The sequence below is a fragment of the Electrophorus electricus genome, chromosome 6 (assembly GCF_013358815.1).
Source record: "Electrophorus electricus isolate fEleEle1 chromosome 6, fEleEle1.pri, whole genome shotgun sequence".
Classification (NCBI taxonomy): domain Eukaryota; kingdom Metazoa; phylum Chordata; class Actinopteri; order Gymnotiformes; family Gymnotidae; genus Electrophorus; species Electrophorus electricus.
In genome coordinates, this window is record NC_049540.1 from 24,488,547 (window position 1) to 24,505,978 (window position 17,432).

The following is a 17,432-nucleotide window of genomic DNA, read 5'->3' on the forward strand; positions in this document are numbered from 1 at the left end:
TGCCCTGTTAGAAAGTCCAATGATGTCCAAGCTTCAGCCTCCTCACAGAAGGCACATGGCTTTCTCCTCATTGAATCCATCTTGCCCTCCACACACTGCAGGTTTCTAGTGCCAGAGGAAGCCAAGCAGCCCCAGAGCATCACTGAACCACCACCATCCTTCACTGTAGGCAGGGTGTTCTTTTCAGCATATGCTTCATTCTTCCTCTTCCAGACATACCGCTGATCCATAGGCCAAAAAGGTTCCAGTTTTGTTTCATCACTCCACAGAACAGAATCCCAAAAGATCTGGCTTATTTATATGGATCTGAGCTCATTGGAGACAACTTTTATTACACTTTGGGGTCAGTAGAGGTGAACGTCTTGTACTTCAGGCATGGAGACCTTCTGCATTTAGTATGTGACTTGCTGTGCAAACCTCAGTGCTTGCTGCCACCAAATCTTTCTGCAGTCAATCAAGGGTTTTTGACCACCGGCCTCCTCAGGAATCTGGTGGAAGCTGGTGATGGCTTCCTCTTTCTGCCACATCCAGGTAGTGTAGCCAGTAACTTTGAACTATGCTTCCAGCTGATTTTCTAGAAACATTCAGTGCCTTTGTTATTTTTTTGTATCCTTTTCCTTGTTTGTAAAAGGAAATGATCTCTTCTCTCAATGCTCCTGACTGGGCCAAATTTCTAACATGCAGTCAAACATGACATCCACCAAACCCCTTGCCAGCCCGGGTATTTGATGTGTTTTATCTCAAGTACACCTGATTCAGCTAATGAAGCCTTTGATTAGTTGGCTCAGTTGTGCTTAAGACAACACTTGAAAATGTGTGCTCTTACAAGAAATTCTATTCAGGGTGTTGAATGATTCTAACACTGCAATAGTCATTAAAAATGACAATTGGGAAAAACCACTTATTGGTTGTTTTGAGCTATTTAAATGGTTGTTGTTTGATTGGTTTATTGCAAACAGCTGAAAGTTTGTAAACTTTGTTAATTAACCTAATTGGCAATGGGGTTAAATAATTTTGATTGTAACATGCAATAAACATACCACACACATATAGAACCATAAGGTAAGGGCCCAAATAGCTGCATCCAAAGGCTGAGATCCTTAGTCATTATCATAGATGCAATCTGTAAAGAAGGTTTAGTTAACTTGTGCTACAATAGTATTTGTGTCATTGATTATGTTGATTCTGTGTAGTTTGATCAGTCAAACTACATAGATTCAACCAACAGGAAACATGGAGTTATTGCAATAATTTGGGCAATTAATAAACCAATCATTTTTTTTCAATTGCCTTTAAAATCTAATAATCAAAAGAAAAACCAACTTACCATCACCAATGTCATCATAGATGTCATTGTCTCTGTGGGAACAGTGTACATGTTGTCTTTTATCCTTCCCATGCAAAAACCTTAAAAATGTCTTATATTGTCCATGTATATATATATATATATAAAAGGTGCAGCACATAACTTACTCAGATTGGGTGTTGCTAGTTGACACATATCCAACTGAAAATGGGAAGATAGAAGGCTCAGGTTCTTTTACTGTTTTTTCATGCTTGATGAGTGTTGGAGGTGGACACAATAGTACTCACACTTGCCCTCCTTGTTCCTGCAGATGAGTTTGTCGTGGTCAGCTTTGTTGATGACGTCCAGCACCTCCCCTGCCTGCACAGACAGATCCTTCCCACTCCCCTTCTTACCGCTCTTCACTGTGACTTGATACAACACCTTGATCTCCCCCTCAAACTGAAAAATCACACAGATTATTGTGTGGCAAGGCTGATGTGCTCTGTAGGAAAAAGAGTTTAACTTGCTGATACAGCGCAGCTGACTAAGCAAAATTGTGTATGGTGTACAGTTTCCTGCAAGAAGGTGTCATGGTACATCTTACACAGTACCTTAAACTTTTTTCTGAAGTCCTTCTCCTCTTTTTCAAATTTCTTCTGCTTCTTTGGGTCATCCACCTTATCACCTTTTGCTGACTTTGCTTTTATTTGTGGCAGGCTGGATCATGCGTCAGTACAAGAACATGAAAAATGCAGCATGCATCTTTTTTATTGTAGACAGGGTTTAAGTTAGTATATAATATAAATGACAGTTCTCTAAGAGAAGGGGTTGTAGTCTTTATTATGGTGTGCACCTGCTGGGAGGGGGCAGCGCAGGGAAAGGATCGACATCATCATAAATTTCATCGCTGATAGGTGCCGATGACTGATCTGGAAGATGCACAGATGCAAACAGCATTTTATTTTTTATTGACAATTTGCATACTGGGCTGCAGCTCATTAGCACATGCATAGGGCCATAGGCTGAGCAGTAATCTTTACCTGCATTTCCTTCTGGACTGAACTGGGGAGGAGGAGGAACTCTGAAAATAAAAAAGCGTTCATCTTACATTACATCAAATGCAAGTTTCTTTTTTTGTTACAAAGCAAGAAGTTTGATTGGTAAAGCAAAATTAAAAAATCGAATAAGCATATGACATAGTTACACAAAAATCACACTAATAAAGCATGGACATGAGTGAGATGTTAAAGATTTTTATTCACATGCTTGCAGATTGGAGCAGTTGCTTGTATGAATGTGTGACGTTTATAGATCAATCAGTGTAGCGTGATTTTTTGAGAATTTAGTGGGAAAATGCATGAGCTCCTAAAAATCATTGCCGACGATTGATTTAAATTGTTGTAGTCAATATGTTATTAATTAAAGAAAGACCGTTTTTGTTTGCATTTTACTAATGTGAAAGTTACTCAATATCGTGGTCAGAGGGTTTTCTCCAGTCAATGGGGGCCTTTAGCATCCGAAAGAAACTGCGTGGTTTGGCAGGAAGCCTGCGTTCCGGGCTGCTATTGTAGGAATGTGGTATGGATGAGACACATTTAGCTACAGAAGAGATCCCTACATATTACTCAGCATATTGCACTGGTGTAACAATTTCCAAGCATTCATACCTGACAATAAGGCTGGGCTCATCCAAGTCATCATAGATATCTCCATCTCCCTCTGGTGGTGGAGGTAGAATAACTAACAGCAGAAGAGGGCAATGTTCTTCATATGTCATTCCTGCTCAGAACTATTCATGCTGTGGCTGTATAGGCCCACAAATGATCAGGCTAGTGAGATCAAGACTCTACTAGCTATTAAAACATGAATACCACATTTAGATAGGATTGGAAATAAAGGTTCAAACTCACCCCCTGCACCACTGATTCTCCTGAAATGAACAAAAAAAGAATTGCCCTAACTGATAAATCCAGCAGCATCTGACATCAATTTCAGCCACAGGACTTTACCAATAGCCCAGAAGAATCTATATAGATTTGAACATTTTGCTACACTGTACCTCTTGAGCTCATCCTGGGGGGCTACATCATCGTAAACCTCCTCTGATTGAGGGGGACGAGAGAGGCTTTGAGTCTTCAGCTTATCAAAGTCAATCTCAACTGATTCTGTCTTTACATAACCATCTGGAATAGGAAAGAGGCTTTTAGCACCTCCAGCAAAACAAACAGCAGTCTGGGATCTTTCACTCACATCCGATGCTATTTGTTAATCCTCACACAATGGTAATTGTAAAGTGCGGTTTGAACTATTACTGTCACCTGCAGGACCAAGTACAGTATATCGAGATAATGATGTTGCCTATTCTAATATACTTGCACCTACACATAACTAACAATCTTAGTAGTTTCTCTTTAACAGGAGGATGCCACTCACAGGAACCATCTTGAGTTCTAGCCAGCCATCGACCTTCAGGGTTTTCTGTAACACGCAGTATCTCAATACTCTCTCCCTGTTTAATGCTGAGGTCATTCTTGCCACCTTTGCAGTCTAATCTCACCTTCACTTTATGGATGACCTGAAGCGGCCCGGACAACTGCAGAGAAATCAAATGCAGACATTTTGGAATGTCCCTATAAGCCCAGAATAATGACTTATGTAATGAACAAGATAATGTCTGCAGTGGTTTATATTTAACAATGCAACCCAAACTCACTTTGAATTTCTTCCTGGCCTCTTGCTCTTTTCTCTCACGATCCTTCTGATCTTTCTTTTCTTGTTCCGCTCGTCTTTTCTCTTCCTTCTCTCGTTTTTTCTCTTGTTCCTTTGCCTCTGCTGCTGACCTGCTCATTGGGGTGAAACAACCGCCACTCATTATGCTTGTTTACTGGACAGGAACTTGCTTGTTCAAGTCTTTTTTTTTTTTTTTTGTATGGTGGCTGTTGCATGCGCTTAGCAAACATGTCATCACAAGTTAAACTAATCTGTGCACATGACCATGAGAAAATGAACTATAGAGCTCTATGTAGTCAGAAGAGAGACTACCATCTGTCCTCTAGATCCTCGTACATCTCATCACTTCCACTTCCCTGTGCAGACAAAAGAAAGAGAAAACAAACAATTAGTGAAATTTCCACAAATAGCAATTCAGTTATAGCACCAGACAGGTTCCTTACCTCATCCTGGTGCTCAGAGTTTCCTACAAAAACAAAATATTTCAATCAGATATTTAATCTGGATTATTTTTTATTAATTCAATGCATTCCACTGGGATTTGAGCAGATGACAACTTCTCCCTTAATTGGTGTTGAAACCAAAGAAGTTCCACTTAAAAATCTAGTCTTCACTAACCTCCAAACGATGAGTCTTTTAGGTCCCCAATATCATCATAGCTGTCATCTTGATCTTCTTGTATTTTGCTTTGAGAAACATTAAATTGCAATAAGATCCAAGTGTATTATTAGTCTCTATAATATATTTAAGGTGTAGTTTATTTCACCCAGATTTACAAATTAAAAATAATTTCAGGTTCCTGCTTGGCATTGAAGGGGTACTGACATGGCTCCTGAGGGTCGAGGCGGCAGGGTTGGGCGCGCGTCTTGGGCTGCCTGACTGCTGGGGTGAGAGGCTGGAGGGGGAGGAGGACCTCCTTTCTTTAATTCAGCTCCTGGAGACAAAAATCCTTCAGTGAAAATTTCATCAATACCCTCCATTTTCTATCTAACCACTCACTTCTAAAATATCCCAATAATGTGCTATTGGATTTTAGGTTTCATTACAGTCTGTTTTAACAGCTACAGGCCTTACTAAAAGTATATGACAGCAATGTATTTATAAAAGGAAACACCCAGCTAAATTTCGTTAGAGTTAACTTTGCACTAATCTACACAACATGGCCTAAAAACGAAACCTTTCAATAAACCTTCTTCTCATTTTGAGCTTCCCAGTTTTGCACAGACTACAGCTAACATGCAAAAAAAAAACAAAAAAAAAACAACACCTCACTAAAGGAGGAACTTTATGTACAAAACACGTTTTACTACCTAATGTTTCATTACCCGATGAACCTGGACATTTATGTTCTGTTTGTATGAACATGTTTAATATATCCTCCTGTAAACAGAAGCACATGATCAAATAGTGAAAATCTACTAGATAAGGTTTTTCAGATTATATTTGACAGAAACTGTGAGCATTAGAAGATGTTGCACCATGCCAGCTAATATATGTTCCTTCCACCCTCAGGAGAGTGAAGGACAGAATCCAACTATTTTATAGAAACAATTACAAGTTTACCATTTCTATTTATGACCATTTTTCTTTATCCTCTGCAATTCTTATCTTTATCGCAATTTAAGTGAATGTTCATGGACAGGGTAGCTTCACATATTCCTTGGACAGAAGTAGAAGAGGAAATATATGATTTCTGATCAGTTTTATTAAACACAAAACACTGGAACACTTTCTTTCAAGATATTTTTTTGTGATGTAATCTGTCCAATCCTTTAGGATAAATGAACATTTTAGAAAATTAAAAAAACATGAAAGCTAAAGGAAGCATCACTCACCCTCGCTTGGAAGTTCTACACCTTTCTTGAATTTTTCCAGGTTGACTCTGGGTGGTCTGTTAGGTTTGCTTGGGGCACTTCCAATTGCCAAAATATTAGGTAAAGGCTTTCGTTTAGGGGCCGAAGGATCATTGTTTGCTGTCTCTGTGTTGGATCCAGAGGCTTTTCTCCGGTAACTAGGTTTTTTTGCAATTATGGGGCCTGGACCTGGCCCTGGTGAATCTTTCGAGCTTGGCAATTTGGCCGCATCCTTGGTTGCTTCTTCGCCTTTACTGAAGATATTCTGAGCAGCACGAAAGCTGGAGGGCTTTACACCAGAGCCTGAGAATGGCTTTACAGCAGAGTCTCCATCTTTGGCATCATCTGTCTGCTGCCGGAGCAGGACAAGGTTACTCTTTGGTTTGGGAATGGTTGGCATTTTCGGACTTGTGCTGTTCTCATTGTTTTCTATCTTGGGGGTCAATAAAGGCTTGTTTGTGACAGGTGGTGGCTTGGAGAACTTGATGTCTGGCGTGTTCTTGATGTCTGGTGTGGTGCTGCTTACAGGTGTCTTCTGGGCCAGGGCCTTGGGGAAAAGAAGCTTTTGTTCAGAGTCTTGGGATGGGTCTGACAATTTGGGCTTGAGGGTTTTTGCAAAAGGAGGAGTTTTGCTGTCCTCATTCAATCCAGCATTCTCGAACCTGCTCACAAGAGCTTTGGGCTTCATGGACTCTCGTGATTCAGAGCTGTTCTTGATGGAGGATGTGCTCATTGGGTAGTTGTATTTTGTTGCAGTGGGGTTAGTAGCAGCAGCGCTGCCTGAGAGGGTGGTTTCCAGTACAGGCTTCTTGAACGGGACTGTGGGACCTGATAAGGTTGGGTGGACAGCAGCTTTTGGATGTCCTCCGCCACCGCCCTCCATGGATGTACCTCCAGACTGGAAGCGTGCCATAATGGCTTTCACATCAGACTTGTTGTCCTGGAAATAAGCAAAAATAATGAAAGCAAAAATAAAGGAAGAGAAAGGGAAAAAGATGCAGAAAGGGTGTGTTTTAGTAAGAAAGTAATTCTACATGTTATTAAATAAATGAAAAGGGCATGTTATTTTCTTGATTTAGAGTAAATAAACATTAGCCTATTATTTGCTCTTCTTTAACCAAAACTAAACACTCCAAAATAATGCTGCAGATGCTTTATAGGCTAATAGAGCTGTAATTTTTGCACTTTTTTCATTATAAAACTGCATAATTGGTTGTTTTATATTTTATTGTCAGTTATATGTTTGTGTTCATTGTTACATAATATTCACTTTAGATCAGAATTTAACTGACAAGAGAAGGTCTGCTTTTTATTTACAGCAAATCAATACTCAAGGCTAACTGCATAATCAAATTTCATCACACAGAAAATAACAAAATGTGAAAGGTTTGACATTACTTGGAAAAAGGTATGATGAGAACATTTTAAATCTGATTTTTACTTGCCTTTTGTGTGTCCTCCTTTGTGCTTTAACACTAATGCCCCTTCCTGAGAACCCTAGCTGCTAGCTTCACTGAGCTCATGGTCTGAGTGTGATGACACAGGAACTGAGTAAATATATCACTGTAAGCTACAGCAGCAGGAAGTTACTAGCTGTACAAAGGGGGCAGTTGTCAAACAGTAAAAAAAAGTTAGAATGAAACCAAACTCCAGATGGCATGTGCATAAATCAGACTAGAATAACTTATAAAGAGGGAATTCTGTGTTTGCTATTATACATTTGATCTTTTTTGTTTGTTTGTTTGATTTTGGCCACAAATTTCTGCTGTGTTAATGTCACCTGTACAGTATCATCCAGGAATAACTCAGTTGTGAAATGTCTTTCAGGCAGAAGCCTGCGACCCTGCATGTCTTTGAATATGCTTAAATATATCCACTTTAAAGCCACATATATTTCCTAAATTAAATTATTTACATTGGATAAGGTTTGAGAAATGCTGTTAGAGAGAGAGAGAGAGTGTGTGTGTGTGTGTATTTATATATTTTTATATATAAAAAAAAATAAAAATAAAAATAAAATATATATATATATATATATATATATATATATATATATATATATATATATATATATATATATATATATATATATATATATATATTTATTTATTTATGCATGCAGTGGTAGCTCAGTGGTTAAGGTACTTGTAATCAGAAGGTTGCTGGTTCAAGCCCCACCACTGCCAAGTTGCCACTGTTGGGCCCCTGATCAAGGCCCTTAACCCTCAATTGCTCGTCTTGTGCTTAGTTAGAATTGGAAGTCATTGCGGATAAAAAAAGTGTCAGGTAAATACAGTAGGAATATCTTTGAAATGTTTGTCTGAAAATAGATCAATGGGAGGTATGTGTGAGCTTACTGTATCCACAATGCAGAATTTATGCAAAATAAATATCACAAGAAACCAATAAATGTCAGAGATTTAGGATCTCTTACATGAAAGCCCCAGTGAGGCTTTTAATATAGGAATCTAAAGAGTAACAAGTAGTGAAAAACACCCCTCATGAAAATGAGCAGTGTTTCTTTACTAATTGTATTGTGCAGAGAAAGACTTAACAGGCTTGGAATTAGTACTGTAGGGTGGACAGGTGTGCATGCATCCAGAGGACACACCCTGTAATGAGTAAACAGTAATGAGCACTGTTTGAATCGGGACAGGCCAATCACCAGGAAGTGCAGATAAGCCTAGTGTGGACAAGCACGATCGAGAGCTAAAAACAAGGCTGTTGATGTGTAGCGCAGGAGGCAAGAGAAGAAACGAGGAACTTTGTGTTAGACCTAGGAACATACATTAGTCAGAATCACTTACACTATCACTGTTCCTATAGCAAGAGCAGTCGGTTTATTGGTTTATTTATCTCCTATGGTTCCATAGCAGTCACATGAACAACAGTAGCTGTTATCACTTTTTAAATATTAAGGTAAAACATGGTAAAATTACTTCAAATCAAATTGTCCTTCAAATATCCTGCCATAATATTTATGTTACAGATGACATGACCAGCGATAATATAGCCAGACTCTCTCACTGTATGGGCTTTACGACATGTAAAGCATGCTCTCATGTGTCCATGGTGTCACTTTGTAAATTGAACAACATACTGTCACTGCCTGGCTAAATTGCAGTAAGAATCAAGTTGCTGAAATGTTTTGGCATTATCTGTGAGTGGCCAAGTGACAAAAAAAAAAAAAAAAAAAAAAAAAATCTATCTATCTATCTATCTATCTATCTATCTATATATCTATATCTATATCTATATCTATATATATATATCTATATATATATATATAGATATATATATATATATATATATATATATATACACGCACATATATAGTGAAGAATTCTTTGCTGCAGGCAAACAGGAAGCTTTGTTGATGAAGCAAGCCAAACTTTAACCACACATTATTGTCTTACACAATGCTGTTTGACATTGCAAAAAAGAAAACCCTCTAGAATTTCCAAGCTAGTTTCAACTTGTTGTGTTGTATGGTTGAATTTGTGACAATAGTTGTAGTCTAAGATGTCATTTTCTAACAATTTGCAATGTATAGATATATGAGCAGTAATGACAATAGAGTTACTTTCTTTTGCCTTCAATACACATAAATTTGTGGCATCATAGAACTTCACTTACATACACACTGCAAAAGGTATGTGTGTACTTTAAAAGAAAAAGTAAATAATCCCCTGCATGAACTCAGTATTACGTATAGGCCTACTTGCCACCATGCTATGTATATCAATATTTTTTGATCCCAGACTACTACTCCAGCCCTGTGTAAACTTTTGCATGCCAATCCACACTCCACAAGCCTGAACATTTCCCACTAATTACTCGGGGGGGGGGGAAAAAGTTGCACTCACCATGGTGGGAGCAGGTTTCCGCCACGTCTCTTCATGAGCTGATTTCACTAGTTGCAAATGTATGTGTGTTTGAATGTGTCTCTGTATGGAGAAGACTGTGTTTGTAACCTCAGTACCAGTGTGATGACTGTTACTTCCCCTCTCTGACAATGGACTTGAGCACAGCCATCACAGGAAGCCCTATCAATTGCTCCATCTCTTCTATTTGCCTAGTCCATGGCGTACCTCTGCTTTCGCCAGAGAAACCGACAGCACACAGAACAGAGAGGTGCTTTCTCTCCTTTACCAGTGCTTATCTTGCCAATAATTTCTTCTTACCAAAATAACCAGCATCTGATGTATGAATGAAGTTATACCAGTGCTGCTTTTTCTCATTAAAGACTTGGAAAACCAAACTATGAAATTGTGAGGGCAGCTAGTCACATGTTAGACAAGTATCACATGAGACAACTCAGAGATAAGCAAGCCATACCATAAACAGCAAGCTTAGAGAACACTACAACACTTATATCTAATGTTTACTGCTATCGCTTAGTTTTTAAAAAGGTTTTTATTTCAGGTGTTACTGTTTTTTTAAGAGGAAGTAAATCCCCCTAATTAGAATAAAACTATGATAACATCTTTTCCAGGTATAAATTCTTTCATTCCATGGAACATTATACAGTTTTTCCCTCTCCATAATTACTTTGGTACAGTATGTTTGTGTTGTAAGGTAATGTTCTATATTTATATCCTCAAATAAATTTGACAGGCTGCACATTAACCACATAGTCATTGTCAAATATAACATCAAAGATGCTGAAGTACAGGGCCAAAATAAACAAAATTTGTGTCACAGTCCACATATTCACATCCTTAACTGTGTTTTCCTGTATATTCACAGACTTTATTCATTAATAGGGAGATCTATGTTGGTATCTATTAATATGGATCAGTTTCGATAAAGAACCTCTGTAATCCTGATGGCCAGTTTTCAGGACAAATTGTTCTTTCATGATCCTTATTTGGAATTAAAAAAACAACAACAACAACAAAAAAAAACCCCCATCATATATGGTCTTTTTGGGCTTTTGATAATTTCTTATACTATATTTTTAGAATATTTATATATTTTTAATTCTTAAAAGGAAGATACTGCAGCAAGTAAATACAATCATTCTAAGCATCACAGATTATGTCTTTGCGTTTAGATGGTAATTGTCTTGACATTGTGTAGGATTGAAAAAACAGCTTCAATTTTTCCAATACTGATGCAAAAAGGTCTGTACAGACTCACCTCTAGTTAGACACTGTGGAAGCATTTTAGTTAAGGAGTGATGAAAACTTGTTTGTTCATGGGTTTAAAGTCCCCATTATCCCTTCAGTAACATCCACATTATAATTCAAATTATGACAATTATTTTTCAGGTTTGCTCATCAGGCTATTATAAATTGTCCAGGAAGAAATAACTAAAGCATGTTTAAGCTTTAAATTGGGCAGCCTAGAATAACAAAGATGTAATCAAGCAGTTGCCTGCCATTGTGGAAATACAAACGAATAATAAATACAAATACACTTTACCAGTATTCTGCCCCACAGTGGCATTCCCGTGAACTGCATGTCTGTGTGGAATCTGTATTCAGTCCTCTGATCGATGGTACAGATAGCTGTCGTCAGTCTCATCAGTGTATCCATGGTAACTAGCAGCCCCACCCCCACCACTGTCTTCTGGGCAGTGGATGCTTAGTGCCTGCTGCAGCTGCATTTCTTCGTGGCGCAATTCCATGGAGTCCACCAGATCATAGATGTTGGCCATGGACCACACTGGGGAGGGAAACCACGCTTTGAGGTCTCCATCCTTCTCCACCACTACCATACTGAAGTAGTCCCTGTTGATCTTAAGCTGATCCCTCAGTCTCTTCACCACATCCTGAGACAATGGTTCTCTTTCAGATTGACTTTTGCCTAGAGGACAGGACACAGACTGCTTTTTTTTTTTTTAAATGCAACCATTTCAATGTATGGTTGTAAATTTCACAAAATAATGAAAAGGCACAATGCTGTTCAGTAAATTTGTCAAATATAGCTTAAACATAGCATACCATTCAGAGGAAACAGCTCAAGGGTCCCAGAAGCTGTAGGTTCTTTGCCCACCAGCTTCAGCAAAGCAAAATGACGGATACCTGCAGAGTGCAATTATAAAATGTTTGAATAAAATATAAAATGACCATGTCACAAGTCTTTTTTTGTAGGACTGAGTTTTTGAGTACCCCAGTATGTGATCCTCTTACCCATTTGACATTCCTGTCCATTAAGAGCTTGAAGTTGCTGATGTAGAAGATAGTCTTCCTCTGTGGGGGCAGAAATGATCAAAAGTCTTCTTTTGGACATAAACCTTAATGGGCAGGAGAAAGAAAAAAGAATGCGTAAGGGTTTGAATGAGTTTTCCTCTGATGATTGCTCCTTATATTTACTCCTTGTGGTTATTTATTTCTCTGCATCTACCTGAGCAGTGAATTCTCTTCCTCATTATTTATTTCGGATGGAGCACAGGGTGAGGAACCTTTCTTCTCCTGCTCTTTCTCCAGCTGCCGTGACTGGAAGCTATCAATGTAATTTATGATAGCCAGTGGGGCTGTTGGTAAATCAAACACCTTCCGAAGCTGAAATCACAAGAGGGGATTAGCTTGATGGTTTATGGGTATCTTATCTCAGGTTAACATAAGGCTCAGTGAAAATGAATAAAAAATCGTCCTTACTTTAGGTATCATGTCATAGTCAGCCACCACCATGGAGAATTCCTTGGACACAAGTCCATATTCTTTACGTATTTGACTGATCAAGTCAGAGTTTTTGGAGCTGTCGGGCAATGAGGGCAGCTGAGGATCTCCATCTGCACAAAGGTTTTGCACTGATGTTTGCACATGTAAAGATCACTCAAAAATAAATCAGCCCCAGAGAGTTTCTGCCCAAACTGCCTGCTGTTTTCAATCAAAAGCACCTGTAGTAACACAGTATATGAAAAGGTTGGAGTAGGAGGATAGTAGGAACTTGCACTGCTACCTTGCTGATAGTGTTGCAGACGCAGTGTGGTGCTGTGATCTGAACCCAGAACAGCCAGCACAGTAACCTTCCGGAATGCAAAGGCACAGCTATGCAGCTCGTTGTCATCTCTCTGTTGGATATACTGACTCGAGACTTCACTGGGAGAAGAAATCACCTGTACCATAAAAAATGCTAAAATTATAGAAAAGAATGACACTGATATATGTGATATTAACTAAAGTGTCAGCTATATGAAAGAATACATTTAAACACACCAATGTGTACTTACAAGAAGTCTTCTTTTGCCCTTGAGTTTGTCTGTAAACTCATTAAGAGCTGCTTTTTTTTTACTGTCACTTTGTGACTTCTTCCCTCTTTTTCCCTTCTTCTTCTGCCCATCCTTCTTTCCTTTCCCTTTCTTTTTGGATTTTGAACTTTCCACTATTTGCTCTCCTTTGATCTCTTTATCTGCTGTAAAGCCATCTGAGCTTATTCCTACTCCTTTATCCACTTTAGACCCAGAGTCATGCTTATTCCCCCCTTTCACTACTTCCCTGTCTCCTCCACCTTCTGTGTTCTTTCTATTATTGTCGAGTTTTGGCTTTGCTTCTTCCTTTCTACCAGACTTTACTGCAGTCAGAGGTATGCCTCCACCAGAGCTCGAGGGGGTTTTATGGATGATGAATCTGGATCGTCCATCGAGGATATCTCTAACTTGACTTTTGATGGCTGCCTTTTTATCAAGTGCTGTTTGGATTGGAGGAAAGATCGATGTAACATTTCCCTGCTTCAGGGCACTAAAGATTTTTTTTTTGTTAGCACTTGACTGCTTGACCACTAACCTCTTCTTCGTGATCTTGCATTTCTGGTGTGACCCTTTCCTGGTGACCTTTTCCAGCTTACGCATAGGGAGCTGATCAATGGCTTCCAGAATGGCTTCAACACGGACAGGGTAAGGAAACTTCTCACTCACCTTCAGGTTTTTCTTCAGGATCAACATGGAGAAGGTCTGGTGTTCCAGTTCTAAGTAATGGAGCAGCTTGGTTACCATGTCAGAGTCCATGGCTTCCTCTGTAGCCCGCCCCTGCATGGTTGTGTGCTGGATTTTGCCCTCCATCATGGCATTCTGAATAATGATCACAATGAGGGTATCCCTCTCTGCTAAGCGACAGTTCAGCCCCTCTGACTCTTGGATCTGTTTCTCCATCATGTGCAAGTAGTTATCACTGTGAGACGGGGCAGTGATCACCCACAAACGTTTTTTCCCAGCAAAATCTGACAAGAAGTCTGTCTCTAAAGCCCCTGTGGACTCTCTCTCACCAGCTTGCTCTGCTCCAGCCTGCTCCCGGGGGCCCGCTGGCTCATCCCTCACCTCCGGCTGCTGCCTGTTCATGCTCGTTCTAGCTGAATGCACAGAGCTACAGCTCCACAGAATTAACCCAACCAGTACTAAACACAGATGACGCATGCCTTTAGAGATATAATACACTCACTCAAAACAAGGTTTCCCACCGTAGCTTCAATTGCCACTAAACAGAAGACTGAGGAGGCAAAGGGGTTGAAGCAGCCTCTGGTTCACATTAGCATTCAAGACACTTCTGGAATTTCTGAGCTTCAAAAGAATGGTGTGGCATGTGCTTCATCTTTCCTCATTGCACAGAGCAGTGAGAGGAAGGCTGAAAGGTGGCAGTAGAGAAGTATAAGATTAGGGGGGGGGAGTGAAACCCGACACTCACTCCTCTGTAGCCATAAGCCATGAACTCTAATAGACATGTTGTTGTCTGTTATCTGCGATAAAGCCAGCTTTCACAGAAGGTCCCATAACTCTTTCAGTATCTTACATCCTATCTTTTCTATTGCATGTAAATGTGAATGAAACTTATATGGGGATTTTATATGTGGAGTTTAAACTTACACAGGTCAAAAAATCAAAATTTGCTTTACTCGAGCATTTTTACTTTTTACTGAAACATCTACAGAAAAGACCACATCATCAAACCTATACTGAGCCTAAGTAAAGATACTACATACTAATGATTGGTAGTGAAAAGCTGACCAAACTAAGAGGTCATCATGTGAGGAGACTGCAGCACTTACAAATTATATACATCTGTGATGTATAATACTGACAAGGTCATAAAAGATATTATAATAAGATTTGGGTGGGGATGTGTATGAAAGTTCTCATTGTATAATTGGATATGTCCAGGCATTACAATAGCTTCTTTGGTAATTAAACACTGGTATTATTTATTTTTACTACATGCTGAAAGAAAACTTGCTACTTGCTGTTAAATTATGTCTAGATTAAGGTCTTCAGCTCAGCAGACCATGGTTACAACTCCCAGTCCCACTTGTGTAGACCCAGAAATTCAAAGTCTTTTATTTATCATATGCACAGCATGTCAGACACCTCATACATTGAAATGTAGTGCCCTCATACATTGAAATGTAGTAAATTTACAGCAGACTTGATGACATACATTTCCTAAATTTTAAATTAAAATATCTAAATGTAACAATAGATAATGTATAAAAATATATGTGTGATATGTAGTAGTGAAGTTTACAATGTAAAAGTAAAAAAGTAAAAGTAGAAAAATATTAATATAAAATGTACAGATGTGTATTTGTGTATTTATAGTAAGAGTACCACAGTAAGAATTGTGTGAGTTCCTCTTTCAGGCTCATCATGTGACCAGCTGGTAGTCATTCCAAAATCTTCATGGCTGCTTGACCCCAGGTGAAATAACAAAAACTATAGACTTTGCATTCACCTCAGTTCTTTTCAGTGATACATTCCAGGTAGAGGAGAAGTGAAGACCTGGGTAGATAAACTTCATCCACAGGCAAAGTTAATCGTTAACAAAACACAACGCCTGCGTGTTCCACAAATGGAATCAGTTAAACAGAACCACATGAGAGAGGAACTATCCAAAACAGCACACAGTGGGCAAACTGAAGTGAACAAACTTTCCTATGCTAAAACACAGTCATGGCAAAAGGCTTCCCTGCGCCTCAGGTAATTTTAGTTTTAGAACTGTACCGATTTTCTAAGCATATTTTATTTCCAGTCAAGTAGTTTTAGAGTTAAATCCAGTCAATGACCTAGTAGAAAAATCTGCTTTGTATATGTTCTTGAATGTTCTTTGTACAGGTTCTCAAATAAATAAATAAATAAAGCCATGAACAAAAACTTACCATATAATGCCATTCAAAATTAGATAAAATATTGATGTTAAATTCTCAGAGAAGATGTACAAATATTAACATATTAAAACATCTTCTTTGTAAACTGTATAACTCAAATTTGTGCTAAATACATTTTTAGGAGCAAAAAATAAGTTGTGGTTTAAAATGTAAGGTTCTAAAATATATTCTAAAAGCTTTCAAAAAGGAGCTACACAGTCAGCTAAGGGAGTAATTTATAATACTGACATTAAAATTTCCTGTAATAGCTACACTTCTTTCCTGTAATAGCTACACTTCTTTCCTGTAATAGCTACACTCAATTTGTGCTCTGATTTGTTTCTTATGTGTTATTAAAATGGAAAGCCTAGGTTTTGTTTACGATAAGGGTGGGGGTGTCAGCTGCTATACTGAATAGATTAGTGATGATTTAGTGACCGATCAAGCCATCTACTAATCCTTTCTTCCATATAATGTGCAAAAGAGTAAGTGCTAATTTCAGCAGCGCCCCTCCCCCACAGCACAAGTGCTCTTGGAAGTCCCCTTACTGGATAGACTTATGTTTTCTGGACTGTACTACTACCGATGCATGGTAGTGTGCAAAGCTCATGACTCAAGTTTAAAGCACTTTTAATAATAGGCCAGATGTAATTTGACCAAAATTATGTGGACACCAGAAAATCAGCCCTATTTGTGAACATATTGGAAATCCCATACCAAAACTATGGGCATTAACATGGAGTTAGCCTCCCTTTGTGGTTATTACATTTACATTTACATTTACATTGTTTAGCTGACTATTACAGCTCTCACTCTTCCTGGAAGATTGGAATCTGTTATACTGTTTCATATTGTTTCATACTGGAACATAAAGGTGACTGCCAAACTGCTGCCACAAATGTGGAAGTCAATAATTGTTTAAAATATCTCTGCATGCTATAGCATTAATGCTAGCTTTCTTTTTAACTAAGTAGCTGAGTCCAAACTCTGGAAAACAGGCATGTTCTTCTACCAAATCTTACTGTTGGTATTATGCATAGGTATGCATCGTCTTGGCATCCTTCAAATACAGATTCATCTGTCAAGCTTCCTGATAGTGAAGAGCCCAGTGTGTGCTTTACACCACTCTAGCCAGTCCTTGGCATTACACATAGTTAGGGACCTCAGACTTGTCTGCACTGCTCAGTCATAAAGACCCTTTCCATGAAGCTTCCAGCACACAGTTCTGGTACTGATGATTCTTCAACAGGCATTTTGATACTAGTCAGTGATGCAACATAATATAAACAATATTTACATGATATACACTTCAGCAATTGGCAACCTTCCTCTGTGGCTTACTGCTCTTGTGTCTGAGCTGTTGTTTCTAAATATACTTCCATTACTTTAATTGCATGTACATTTGACCAAGGCAGATCAAGCAGGAAATAAATTTTACAAACTGAACCGAGGTAAAGGTGGCAACCTGTGACAGTTAAATT

The 17,432-nt window shown here is 38.7% G+C and overlaps 2 protein-coding genes across 4 annotated transcripts; both read right to left on the reverse strand.

The window, feature by feature from the left end:
• Positions 1-14: 14 nt before the first annotated feature.
• On the reverse strand, positions 15-9,849 carry fybb (FYN binding protein b). 3 transcript variants are annotated; one of them, XM_026999392.2, is made up of 19 exons: positions 9,738-9,849; positions 5,854-6,811; positions 4,844-4,952; positions 4,637-4,704; positions 4,462-4,484; positions 4,331-4,374; positions 4,002-4,128; positions 3,722-3,881; positions 3,348-3,471; positions 3,199-3,218; positions 2,956-3,028; positions 2,755-2,847; positions 2,329-2,369; positions 2,142-2,217; positions 1,900-2,005; positions 1,594-1,747; positions 1,474-1,507; positions 1,328-1,359; positions 15-1,123 (listed from the first exon to the last, which is right to left on the reverse strand). In XM_026999392.2, the coding sequence occupies exons 1-19, from the start codon at positions 9,738-9,740 to the stop codon at positions 1,101-1,103; spliced, it is 2,268 nt and encodes a 755-aa protein (XP_026855193.2). In that variant the 5' UTR covers positions 9,741-9,849; the 3' UTR covers positions 15-1,100. The 3 variants fall into 3 exon arrangements, with proteins under 3 accessions (XP_026855193.2, XP_026855192.2, XP_026855195.2); XM_026999391.2 differs by having other exon boundaries at positions 2,755-2,850; XM_026999394.2 differs by lacking the exon at positions 2,755-2,847.
• A 1,507-nt stretch (positions 9,850-11,356) lies between these two features.
• ccdc80l2 (coiled-coil domain containing 80 like 2) lies at positions 11,357-14,230 on the reverse strand. The gene is made up of 7 exons (XM_026999371.2): positions 13,052-14,230; positions 12,781-12,937; positions 12,477-12,610; positions 12,223-12,380; positions 12,009-12,112; positions 11,820-11,900; positions 11,357-11,682 (listed from the first exon to the last, which is right to left on the reverse strand). Exons 1-7 carry the CDS (start codon positions 14,228-14,230, stop codon positions 11,357-11,359), a joined length of 2,139 nt encoding a protein of 712 aa, XP_026855172.2.
• Positions 14,231-17,432: the final 3,202 nt, after the last annotated feature.